At 46.0% G+C, this 13129-nt stretch overlaps 1 protein-coding gene across 3 annotated transcripts in view; it reads left to right on the top strand.

Moving 5' to 3' along the window:
* The first annotated feature begins 294 nt into the window (after positions 1 to 294).
* Positions 295 to 13129, top strand: part of Frl (formin-like protein) — a 659403-nt gene continuing 646568 nt past the window's right edge. For all 3 annotated transcript variants that reach the window (XM_070084297.1, XM_070084296.1, XM_070084295.1), the window contains exon 1: positions 295 to 567. In XM_070084297.1, the coding sequence (XP_069940398.1) occupies positions 406 to 567 (162 nt within the window). In that variant the 5' untranslated portion in view covers positions 295 to 405. The remainder of the gene's footprint in view (positions 568 to 13129) is intronic.

Genomic DNA, 13129 nt, shown 5'->3' with positions numbered 1-13129 from the left:
GCTGGTGTGTACTAACCTGTGTGTGTGCGTGTGTACGTGTGTGTATACGTGTATGTACGTGTGTACTCACCTATTTGTACTCACCTATTTGTGTGTACTTATATATATATATATATATATATATGTGTGTGTGTGTGTGTGTGTGTGTGTGTGTGTGTGTGTGTGTGTGTGTGTGTGTGTGTGTGTGTGTGTGTGTGTGTGTGTGTGTGTGTGTGTGTGTGTGTGTGTGTGTGTACGTGCGTGCGCAGGTTGTGTGCTGGTGTGAGCTACCAACCCAGACACCACCACCAGTTGCCACTGAACCATGGTGTGTGTATGTTGATATTCGTTCACTCTTCGTATAACCAAGTTTTTCATGTTTGTTCCTCTCCATTTTTGGCGAATGTGATGTCATAGAGTTGAACAATGGGTGGTGCAGAGAGCAAGTGTATCGGAGACAAGGGTGGGGAGCCACAAGGCAGAAATAATGGTGTTCAGTGTTCAGGTGGAGGAGCAGCAACATTGACAAAGGACAAGTTACCAATGCCGGACACAGAGGAGTTAGAACGTCGCTTCACTAAAGTTCTGGTAAGTGTCTTACTACAGTGGTAGCGTCGTTACAGTATTGTTGGTGCAGCTAGTGTGCACCGCTGGTATCTTAGCTCCAGTGGCAACAGTTGTGTGGGGGAGTACACACCAGAAGTGACGTCCCGCCCCCAACCATCTAGGAGCTGTGCTGCGCCAGGAGTGCTGCTGCACAAGCAGTGCTGCTGCACAAGCAGTGCTGCTGCACAAGCAGTGCTGCTGCACAGGTGGAAAACATGCACTGCTGCAGAAATACTAATGCTGATGGCTTCGGGTAAACCACTGGCTGGTGGTGGCTGCGGCGGTGCAGTGGTGGACGTGGAAATGAAGTAGTGGAGGTGAAGATAGTGGTGAAGGTGGAGATGCACTGGTGGAGTAGGTGCATGTTGAAGGAGGTGAGGATGAAGAGGTGGTGGATGAGATGCAGTGGAGGAGGTAGGGATGCATTAGTGGATGAAGAGGGGTTGCAGTGTTGAAATATGTGATGTAGTGGTGGAGGTGCAGTGATGGAGGTGATGTGGTGGTAGGGAGGCAATGGTGTAGGGAGTGGGAGTGGGGGGCATTGGTGGTGGAGTGGAGAGACATTGGTGGTGGAGGAGGGAGTGGGGAGACATTGGTGGAGGAGGCATTGGTGGTGGATGAGTGGAGAGGCATTGGTGGTGGATGAATGGAGAGACATTGGTGGTGGAGTGGAGAGACATTGGTGGTGGAGGGAGTGGGGAGACATTGGTGGTGGAGGAGGGAGTGGGGAGGCATTGGTGGAGGTGGCAGTGGAGAGGCATTGGTGGTGGATGAGTGGAGAGACATTGGTGGTGGAGGAGGGAGTGAGGAGACATTGGTGGTGGAGGAGGTAATGGTGGCGGAGGTAGTGGTGGTGGAGTGGAACGGCAGTGGTGGAGGAGATAGTGGTGGTGGAGTGGAGGGCAGTGGTGGAGGAGGTAGTGGTGGTGGAGTGGAGGGCAGTGGTGGAGGAGGTAGTGGTGGTGGAGTGGAGGGCAGTGGTGGAGGAGGTAGTGGTGGTGGAGTGGAGGGCAGTAGTGGAGGAGGTAGTGGTGGTGGAGTGGAGGGCAGTGGTGGAGGATGTAGTGATGGAGGAGGGTGGGGAGAGGCAGTGGTGGTGAAGGGGAGAGTAAAGGGATCTGGTGAGGGCAGGGAAGGGAAAGGGGTATTGAGGGTGCTGGTGGTGGTGGGGTGAAGGAAGGCAGTTAAGGGTGGGGGTAGTGGTAGGTCGGGAATTGACAGAGGGGTGTTGGAGGAGGAGGAGGGTGGATTGGGAGGGGCAGACAGTACACCCACACTGGTTGTAGCTTTCCTCTTATTCCATTGTCTTAGTACAGTCTTAGCACAAGGTGCACCCACACTGGTTGTAGCTTTCCTCTTATTCCATTGTCTTAGTACAGTCTTAGCACAAGGTGCACCCACACTGGTTGTAGCTTTCCTCTTATTCCATTGTCTTAGTGCAGTCTTAGCACAAGGTACACCCACACTGGTTGTAGCTTTCCTCTTATTCCATTGTCTTAGTACAGTCTTAGCACAAGGTGCACCCACACTGGTTGTAGCTTTCCTCTTATTCCATTGTCTTAGTGCAGTCTTAGCACAAGGTACACTCACACTAGTAGCTTTCCTCGAATACCAATCAATGTGGTTCGTACGTTGGATTTCGCCTGCAGGTAGACTCCAGGTAGTGCAGTGTTAGTACACGATGATGATCCTTGAAGAGGATCATCGTTGAAATGCCGAGCCAATAATGATACACCTACAAATCACTTGTTCTCTCTAGGCTGGAATACAGTTGTATATTATCAGCCCCCATTCAAGGCAGGCAAAATTGCAGATCTAGAGAATGTACAGAGAACCTTCACTGTACGTATCAGTTCTGTTAAGCACCTTAATGACTAGGAATGTTTGAAGTCCCTTTATCTGTACTCCCTGGAATGCAGGCATGAAAGACGCATCATAATCTACACCTGAAAAATGGTAGAGAGACGTCCCAAATCTGCACACAGAGATCATTCCTTACGAAAACAAAAGACTGCAAACAGTGTAACATATGCCCATTGAAAACAGGGGTGGCATGAGTACACTGAGAGAAAACACAATAAAACCCCCGGTTGTCTTTCAAGAGGGAACTGGACAGATACCTAAAGTCAGTGCTCGATCAGCCGGATTGTGGTTCGTACGTTGGATTGCATTCGGCCAACAGTAACAGTCTGGTTGATGAAGCCCAGATCCACTAAAAGGACTAGTCGAGGACTGGACCGCTGGGACGTTGACCCCTAGAACAACTTCCAGCTAGATAAATGAGACACTTGTGAAACATTTGGGTATCTTCATACTGGATAATTTTCGCCAGCATATACGAGCCCATCTCCGCGAATATACTGCACTTTATCAAAATTGATAGACTGAACACATCTACTCCAGGCTGAGGCACTGCTTACCTCGCTCGTCTCTCACCTTTGCCTGAAGATGCCACTGGCTGGCGAAACTTTTCCAAAATAGATACCCAAATGTTACTTAAGTGTCATTTAACAACTCGTCGGTTTACTAAACCATTTATTAAAACCTCCAGGCAGACCCACATTGTAAATGAATGGTCCAGAGAACCGACAAGTTGATAAATTAGACACATGTGCAACACTTGGGTATCTTTATTGAGGAAACGTTTCGCCACACAGTGGCTTCATCAGTCCATAGGTGGTATCACATTTGTCCACATTAGACAAGTATGATACCACCTACGACTGCTGTAACTCGTGACTGCGGTATATAAGCTACTTCTTCGTACATATGCTGTATTCTTTTCAAGATTGATGGACTGACCACATCGACTCAAGGCTGAGGGACTGATTACCTCAAACTCTTTCTGTTCTTTCCCGTTCTCCTTTGTATGGACTGATGAAGCCATTGTGTGGCGAAACGTTTCCTCAATAAAGATACCCAAGTGTTGCACTTGCGTCTAATTTATCAGACCCACACTGGTTGTAGTTTCTCTTATATCATTGTCTAAGTCGGTGCCGGATCAGCCGGGCTGTGATTCCTACATTGGACTATGTGCGGCCAGTAGTAACAGCCTGGTTGATGAGGCCCTGACCCACCGGGAGGCCTGGATCGGGCCGCTGGGGCGCTGATCCTCGGAATACCCCCGAGGTAGTGCACGGTACACCCCTATTGGTCGTAGCTTGCCTTGTATACCATCGTCTTAGTGCACGGTACACCTACACTGGTTGTAGCTTGCCTCGTATACCATTGTCTTAGTGCACGGTACACCTACACTGATTGTAGCTTGCCTCGTATACCATTGTCTTAGTGCACGGTACACCTACACTGTAGCTTGCCTCGTATACCATTGTCTTAGTGCACGGTACACCTACACTGATTGTAGCTTGCCTCGTATACCATTGTCTTAGTGCACGGTACACCTACACTGATTGTAGCTTGCCTCGTATATCATTGTCTTAGTGCACGGTACACCTACACTGATTGTAGCTTGCCTCGTATACCATTGTCTTAGTGCACGGTACATCTACACTGTAGCTTGCCTTGTATACCATTGTCTTAGTGCACGGTACACCTACACTGTAGCTTGCCTCGTATGCCATTGTCTTAGTTCATGGTACACCTACACTGTAGCTTGCCTCGTATACCATTGTCTTTGTGCACGGTACACCTACACTGTAGCTTGCCTCGTATACCATTGTTTTAGTGCACGGTACACCTACACTGATTGTAGCTTGCCTCGTATACCATTGTCTTAGTGCACGGTACACCTACACTGGTTGTAGCTTGCCTCGTATACCATTGTCTTAGTGCACGGTATATCAGTAGTAGTAACCAGTTACCAGTAACCACTGTGCCAGTTGACTCACGACCAACCGTCTCTGCCTGAGTCACTGTCTATTCATATTGAGCTGACCTGACATTATTCAAAGACCCTCTATGGGTACTGGGCGGCCAGTCAGTCAGTGTTACGAGTGGGAGCAAGGAGATAGGTACGGCTGCAAGGGCGTTACACACATTATCTGTAATTATACGTACTACCAGCCTACGTGAGTATTTCTTACCTAATCCACGTGTCGAACTCCCACATGATAGGTACACCTACACTGTTGTCTTAGTGCACGGTACACCTACACTGTAGCTTGCCTCGTATACCATTGTCTTAGTGCACGGTACACCTACACTGTAGCTTGCCTCGTATACCATTGTTTTAGTGCAGGATCAACTTTATAATTTTAATTGTCAGGGAAAATCGCTTGACCCTGTTCTTAATCGTGTCAAATTAGGAAAATTTGTTCTCTTTACTTATAGGTATTTATTGCACCAGTATGTTGAACTACCCACACTACAACTAACAACTCACCCTCCTACCACCACCCAACCCCCGCCACCACCCAACCACCACCCAGCCAACCCCCCGACCACCACCCAGCCAACCCCCACCACCCAGCCAGCTCCCACCACCCACCAACCAAACAACCACCACACCCAACCTCCACCACCCAGCCAACCAACACTACCCACCACAGTACCACCACCCACCACAGCACCGCCACCCACCACAACACCACCACCCACCACAACACCACCACCCACCACAACACCACCACCCACCACAACACCACCACCCACCACAACACCACCACCCACCACAACACCACCACCCACCACAACACTGCCACCCACCACAACACTGCCACCCACCACAACACTACCACCCACCACAACACTACCACCCACCACAACACCTCCCACCACAACACCTCCCACCACAACACTACTCACCACACCACAACACCACCACCCACCACAACACTGCCACCCACCACAACACTGCCACCCACCACAACACTGCCACCCACCACAACACTGCCACCCACCACAACACTGCCACCCACCACAACACTACCACCCACCACAACACTACCACCCACCACAACACTACCACCCACAACACTATCACCCACCACAACACTACCACCCACAACACTACCACCCACCACAACACTACCACCCACCACAACACTACCACCCACAACAACACTACCACCCACAACACCTCCCACCACAACACCACCACCCACCACAACACCACCACCCACCACAACACCACCACCCACCACAACACCACCACCCACCACAACACCACCACCCACCACAACACCCACCACAACACCACCACCCACCACAACACCACCACCCACCACAACACCACCACCCACCACAACACCACCACCCACCACAACACCACCACCCACCACAACACCACCACCCACCACAACACCACCACCCACCACAACACTACCACCCACCACAACACTACCACCCACCACAACACCTCCCACCACAACACTACTCACCACACCACAACACCACCACCCACCACAACACCTCTCACCACAACACTCGCCACACCACAACACTCGCCACACCACAACACATCATAACACCAGACCACCACCACCACCACCACAACCACACAAATCATAGTTATAGAAGTTGCGACAACTCTCCTCCAAGTGATTTTTTAGTGGTAGGAAGCTAAAAAAAATAGAAAAAGGAAAGAAATAAGCAAAATAGTTCACCTTGGAACCTTGTTGGACTGGAGGCACAGCCAGTGGCCCCTCCAGACTCTCAACTACTGATGCCAACAACACAATCCCCCCAACATACATGCAACACGACCTCAGGGCCTTAAGCCATCCACCAACAACAAAATACCTTTCATCAGTTGACTTCTAGGGGAGTCAAATGCAATGTTTGCAGTCTTCACAGAGACCCACGCAAAAGATTACTTTAGCAATGAAAAATGGATACCTGGGCACAACTTTTTCAGATGCGACTGAAGGAAAAGGCAACAAGGGGGGGGGGCTGTATCAAAGAGTCACTCATTTGCATGGAGATACTGAACACTACAAATGATGTAGTTGAAGCTGTAACAGTAAAAATTCAGAACTAAAACTTAGTCATTGTGCTTGTACATAAGCCACCAGATGCAACTTCCCAACAGTTCAAGGAACAGCTATCGAAAATTGACTACTGTTTGGAAAACCTTCCAACCCCATCCCCAGCCATCTTGCTGCTTGGTGTCTTCAGTCTAAGACATACAAAATGGAAGACTGTAGAAAATAATGTTGTAGCAGAAATAATCCCTCGAAGCAGTTCAGATGAAAAGTCACAAATACATGAGTTGCTGAATTTCTGCAATAAACACACCCTAAGTCAGCCAACAAGACTAGAGAACACGACCTTATTTTCACAAATAATGAGGACCTGGTAAGAAACATAATATAAAAAACAATTAATTCTGATTACAATCTAATCGAAGTCCAGACTTACATGCACAGGGGTCCTGATCAGCAAAGTGCATACAGTTATGAGGGTACGTTCACCAAATTCAACTTCAACAAGAACATCAACTGGGACCTGGTAAACTATGTCCTAAACGAAACATGTTGGGAAGATATCTTAAATAACATGGACCCTAACCATTCATTGCCTTGAAAAGATCAACTTTCTGGTAGCTGAAGTATGTTCAAGGCATATTACCCTAAGAAAAAAGAAGTAAACTGGAGAGAGACGCTACCTCTACAGGAGAAGACGAAGAATCACTGAACTCCTCAAGAACGCTAAATTATCTGAAACATGGAAGAAAGCACTAACCAGGGAAGTGGAAAATATTGAGCTTACGTTAAAGGACATACAGGATCCAAGAGAGACGAGGAGCTAAAAGTGATTAGTGAAATTGAAAGAAACTCGAAGTATTTCTTTTCATATGCCAAAAACGAGACAAAAACCACATCTAGTATAGGGCCCCTGCTCAGACAAGACGGATCCTACACAGATGACAACAAAGAAATGAGTGAGATGCTGAAATCTCAATATGACTGTTCAGCGAGCCACTAATCAGTCTAAAGATAGACAATCCAAATATTTTTTTCATAAATGAGCCTCAAAACCCTGTCAATGTATGCCAAATTTCTGACATAACCCTAACTCTACTAGACTTTGAGAAAGCCATTGACAACATGCCCATGCGTTCAGCACCAGGCCCAGAATCCTGGAACTCTGTGTTCATAAAGAACTGCAAGAAACCCCTCTCATGGGCCCTAAGTATGCTATGGAGAAGGAGCATAGACACAGGTGAGATTCCACACTCACTGAAAATAACTGATATAGCCCCACTCCATAAAGTTGGCAGCAAAGCAGTAGCTAAGAACTATAGACCAATAGCTTTAACGTCCCACATCATAAAAATCTTTGAAAGAGTTCTAAGAAGCAAGATAGCAAACCACTTGGACTCCCAAAAATTGTACAATCTAGGGCAACATGGTTTCAGAGCAGGTCGCTCCTGCCTCTTGCAACTATTGGACCATTATATTATATTAGATGTACTGGAAAACATAATGCAGATGTAGTATAACAGACTTTTCAAAAGCCTTTGACAAGTGCTATCGTGGTGTAATAGCACACAAAATGCGTGCTAAAGGGATGACAAGTAAAGTAGGCAGGTGGATCTTTAACTTTCTAGCCAATCGAACACAGAGAGTAGTGGTAAACAGAGTTAAATCGGAAGCTGCCCTACATAGTGAAGATCTCTGTTCCACGAGGTACAGTACTCGCCCCTATCCTATTCCTCATTCTCACATCAGACATAGACAAAGATGTAAACCATAGCACTGTATCATTCTTTGCAGACGATACTAGGATCTGCATGAGTGTGTCATCCACTGAGGACACGGCAAATCTCCAAGATATAAACTAAGTTTTCCAGTGGGCAACGGAAAACAATATGATGTTCATTGAGGACAAATTCCAACTATGCTATTATGGAAAACTGGAGGAAATAATAGGTTGGACTGAGTATAATACAAACTCTAATCACCCAATAGAGCGGAAAAGTAATGTCGGAAGATCTCACGTTCGAGGACCACAACAGTGCCACTATCACATCTGCAAGGAAACCGATAGGATGGATAATGAGAACATTCAGAATAAGAGATGCTAAGCCAGTGATGATCCTTTTTAAATCACTTGTTCTCTCTAGGCTGGAATACTGCTCTACATTAACATTTCCATTCAAGGCAGGTGAAATTGCAGATTTAGAGAATGTACAGAGAACCTTTACTGCACGTATAAGTTCCATCAAACACCTTAAGAACTGGGAACGCCTGGAAGCACTTGACTTGTACTCACTGGAGCGCAGGCGAGAGAGACATCATAATCTACATCTGGAAGATCCTGAGTGACTGGTCTCTAATCTGCACACAGAAATCACTCCCTACGACAACAAAAGACTTGACAGGCGATGCAACACACCCCCACTGAAAAGTAAGGGCGCCATTAGTACAATAAGAGAAAACACAATAAGTGTCCAGAGCCCAAGACTTCAACAGCCTCCCACCAACCATAAGGGGGATTACCAATAGACCCCTGGTTGTCTTCAAGAGGGAGCTAGACACATCCCTAAAGTCGGTGCCGGGTCAGCCAGGCTCCGGTTCGTACGTTGGACTACGTGAGGCCAGCAGTAACAACCTCGTTTATCAGGCCTGGGCCGCGGGGGCGTTGATCCCCGGAATACCTTCCACGTAGGTAGACCATAACACCACCCACCACTCGCCACCACCACCCTCACCACGTGACCCCTGCTACAGGAGAATTTTAAGTATCTTGTAGTCACTTCATTTGCTCGGCAGCTTTATTTTGACCGACTACATGACATTGCAATGGTGCAATTACACTTTATAGTGATAAAACCACCACTGACACAAATGGTATACAATACCGACACTGAAAAAAAAAAAGGTGCCGCCTGCTTGTCGTGGGTCACCATTGCTCTGAGATCCTTCAGATTAGGCAGTTGCTTTGAAAACTTGGCCACGGGACAGCATGTAAAAGTACGAAAACCATAATCTGTCACAGGTCTGCCCTCTTAGCTAATAAGCTGTTCAGACTTCTTGACTGTGATATATTTGCTGTCTTTGAAGTCTGAGTCATGTCTCTGTTCGTGCTCTTACCTAATGTCATTTCGATATATACCAAATATCTTGACAAAAGGCAAAACACGCATTGATTAAAAAAAAATGCTTCCAGAATAACCTCCAGGTAACCTTAAATAAAATGATGGAAATGGATAAATAGAACTCGGAAATAAAAATCAGGTGATTAGCGTTCAGAGAACGTAATGCGGCAAATGTAGGTTATAGTTGCGGAGAATTACTTAGTGAAACTCAGTCATTATTTTACAACACAGTCTATGTACAGCATGGAATAAGTAATTATTTATTGTGCTAATTGTTACTTTGGGAGACATAAGGACATTAAATACATTTATTTTGGTTGTGCTACACACATGTTGGGAGACACTGGTCAGAGAAATAGCAAACATCGAACTAACGTTAAGGAATCCTACAGGAGCCAAGATACGCGGGAAGAACTAAAAGACATAAATGAAACTGAAAGAAACCCAAAATATTTCTTTTCTTATGCCAAATCAAAGTGGAGAACAACATCCAGTATTGGGCCCTTACTTAAACGAGATGGGTCCTACACAGATGACAGCAAAAAAATGAGTGAGCTACTCAAATCCCAATATGACTCGGTTTATAGGGATCCGCTAACCAGACTAAGAGTCGATGACCTAAATGAATTTTTTATGAGAGAAAATTTGGTAGACTCGAACCTATCTGATATTATCCTGACGCCAAATGACTTGGAAAACGCAATAAATGACATGCCCATGCACTCTGCCCCAGGGCCAGACTCGTGGAACTTCGTGTTCATCAAGAACTACAGGAAGCCCCTATCATGTGCTTTTAACATCCTATGGAGTGGGAGCATGGACACAGGGGTCGTCCACAGCTGCTAAAAAACATGACATAGCCCCACTCCACAAAGGGGGCAGTAAAGCAATAGCAAAGAACTACAGACCGATAGCGCTAACGTCCCATATCATAAAAATCTTTGAAAGCGTTCTAAAAAGCAAGATCGCCACCCATTTAGATGCCCATCGTTACACAACCCAGGGTTAAGAGCAGGTCGCTCCTGTCTGTCCCAGCTACTGGACCACTATGACAAAGTCCTGGGTGCTCTAGAAGACAAACAAAATGCAGATGTATATACAGACTTTGCAAAAGCGTTTGACAACTGTGAGCATTGTGTAATAGCTCACAAAATGCGTGATAAAGGAATAAGAGGAAAAGTTGGTAGATGGATCTATAATTTCCCAACAAATAGAACACAAATAGCAGTAAACAGTAAAATCTGAGGCGGCTACGGTGAAAAGCACTGTTCCACAAGGCACAGTACTCTCGTCGTGTTCCTAATCCTCATATCTGACATAGAAAGGGATGTAACCCACAACACCGTGTCTTCCTTTGCAGATGACACCCGAATTTGCATGACAGTGTCCTCCACTGAAGACACTGCAAGATTCCAGGCGGACATCAACCAAATCTTTAAATGGGCCGCAGAAAACAATATGAAGTTCAATGATGGGAAAATTTCAATTACTCCGATATGGAAAACGTGAGGAAATTAAAACTATATTGGATTATAAAGCAATTTCCAGCCACACAGAGCGAAAAACTAATGTAAAAGACCTGGGAGTGATCATGTCAGAGGATCTCACCTTCGAAGACCATAACAGTGTATCAATCGCATCTGCTAGAAAAATGAGAGGATGGATAATGAGAACCTTCAAAACTAGGGATGCCAAGCCCATGGTGACAGTGTTCAGGTCGCTTGTTCTATCTAGGCTATAATATTGCTGCACATAGGGCAGGTGTAATTGCTGACTTAGAAAATGTACAGAGAATCTTCACGGCACACACAACTGCGATAAAACACCTCAATTACTGGGAACGCTTGAAGTACCTCAACTTGTACTCCCTAGAACGCAGGTGGGAGAGATACATGGTTACATACACTTGGAAAATCCTAGAGGGATTAGTACCAAACTTGCACACGAAAATCACTTCCTATGAAAGCAAAAGACTCGGCAGACGATGCAACATCCCCACAATGAAAAGCAGGGGTGCCACTTGCACTATAAGAAACAACACAGTAAGTGTCAGGGGCCCAAGACTGTTCAACTGCCTTCCAGCGTACATAAGGGGGATTCCCAATAGACTCCAGGCTGTCTTTAGGAAGGCACTGGACAGGCGCCTAAAGTCAGTACCTGACCAGCCGGGCTGTGGTTCGTATGTAGGGTTGCGTGCGGCCAATGGCAACAGCCTGGTTGATCAGGCCCTGATCCACCATGAGGCCTGGTCACAGACCGGGCCGCAGGGGCGTTGACCCCCGAAACCCTCTCCAGGATACACTGACGTGTCTCGTGCCTGGCCCAATGTAAACAAAGACGTATATCTAGGGATAGCGTTTTTAGGTTATGTTACCTTACCCATTTTCATTAATATCTTGTCAAATAATTTTGTACGGGAAATTCTTATTCCATGATTCCAGCCTGCTACCTGGACGTCGTTCCGAAGGTCATCACCCTTGCGGCCCAGTCCTTGACCATGTGTGCTGGCCGCACAGTCCAACGTACAAACCACAGCCCTGCTGATCGATTACTGACTTTTCCCTCTTGAAGACAGCCAGGGGTCTATTGGTAATTCCCCTTATGCATGGTGGGAGGCTGTTGAACAGTCTTGGGCCCCAAACAGTTATTTTGTTTTTGTTTTTTTTCTGTTGGTGTACTCATTGAGCCCCTGCTTTTCCTTAGGGGTATGTTGCACCGTCTAGCTAGTCTTTTGCTTTCCTAGGGAGTGATTTGTGTGTGCAGACTTGGGCTAGTCCCTATAGGATTTTCCAGGTGTAGATTATGATGTATATCTCTCGTGCATTCCAGAGAGTACAGGTCAAGAGACTTAAATCATTCCCAGTAATTAAAGTACTTGACTGGACTTATGTTGTGGGTTAACTGGGAAGTGATAGGGACACTTATACATACAGTGACGATTCTCTCTATTTTCTCTTAGATCTGTGATTTCACATGTTTTGAATGAGGCAGTTAGTGTGCAGCGGTATTCCAGCCTAGAGAGAACACAGTGACTAAAAAAAAAAAGAAAAAAAAGAAAAAGGATCATCATTGGCATAGTATCTCATGTTTTGAAAGTTTCATTATTCATCCAATAATTTTCCTCGCAGATGTGATTGTAACTGTGTTGTGATCCATGAAGGTGAGATCCTCTGACATTAACACTCCCAAGTCCTTCACATAACGTTTTTGCTTTATTGTGTGGTTAAAGTTTGTAGTATATTCCGTTCTAGATATTATAACCTCACGTTTCCGTAATAGAGTAACTGAAATTTGTGGAAAGCTTGGTTTATATCCGCTTGGAGATTTATCGTGTCCTCATTGGCTGACAGTTATACAGATTCTAGTATCGTCTGCAAAAGACGACACGATGCTATGGTTTACATCTTTGTCTGTCTGATATAATCATGAGGAACTGGATTGGGAGGGGAAGAGCTAGTACTATAACTTGTGGAACAGAGCTTTTTATTGTAGCAGTCTCCTACTTAACTTTGTTTACCATTACTCTCTGTGTTCTGTTGCTAG

This window comes from Cherax quadricarinatus, chromosome 12, assembly GCF_038502225.1.
Source record: "Cherax quadricarinatus isolate ZL_2023a chromosome 12, ASM3850222v1, whole genome shotgun sequence".
Classification (NCBI taxonomy): domain Eukaryota; kingdom Metazoa; phylum Arthropoda; class Malacostraca; order Decapoda; family Parastacidae; genus Cherax; species Cherax quadricarinatus.
The sequence above is the reverse complement of the archived record's forward strand: the minus strand, read 5'-3'. Positions and strand labels throughout refer to the sequence as shown.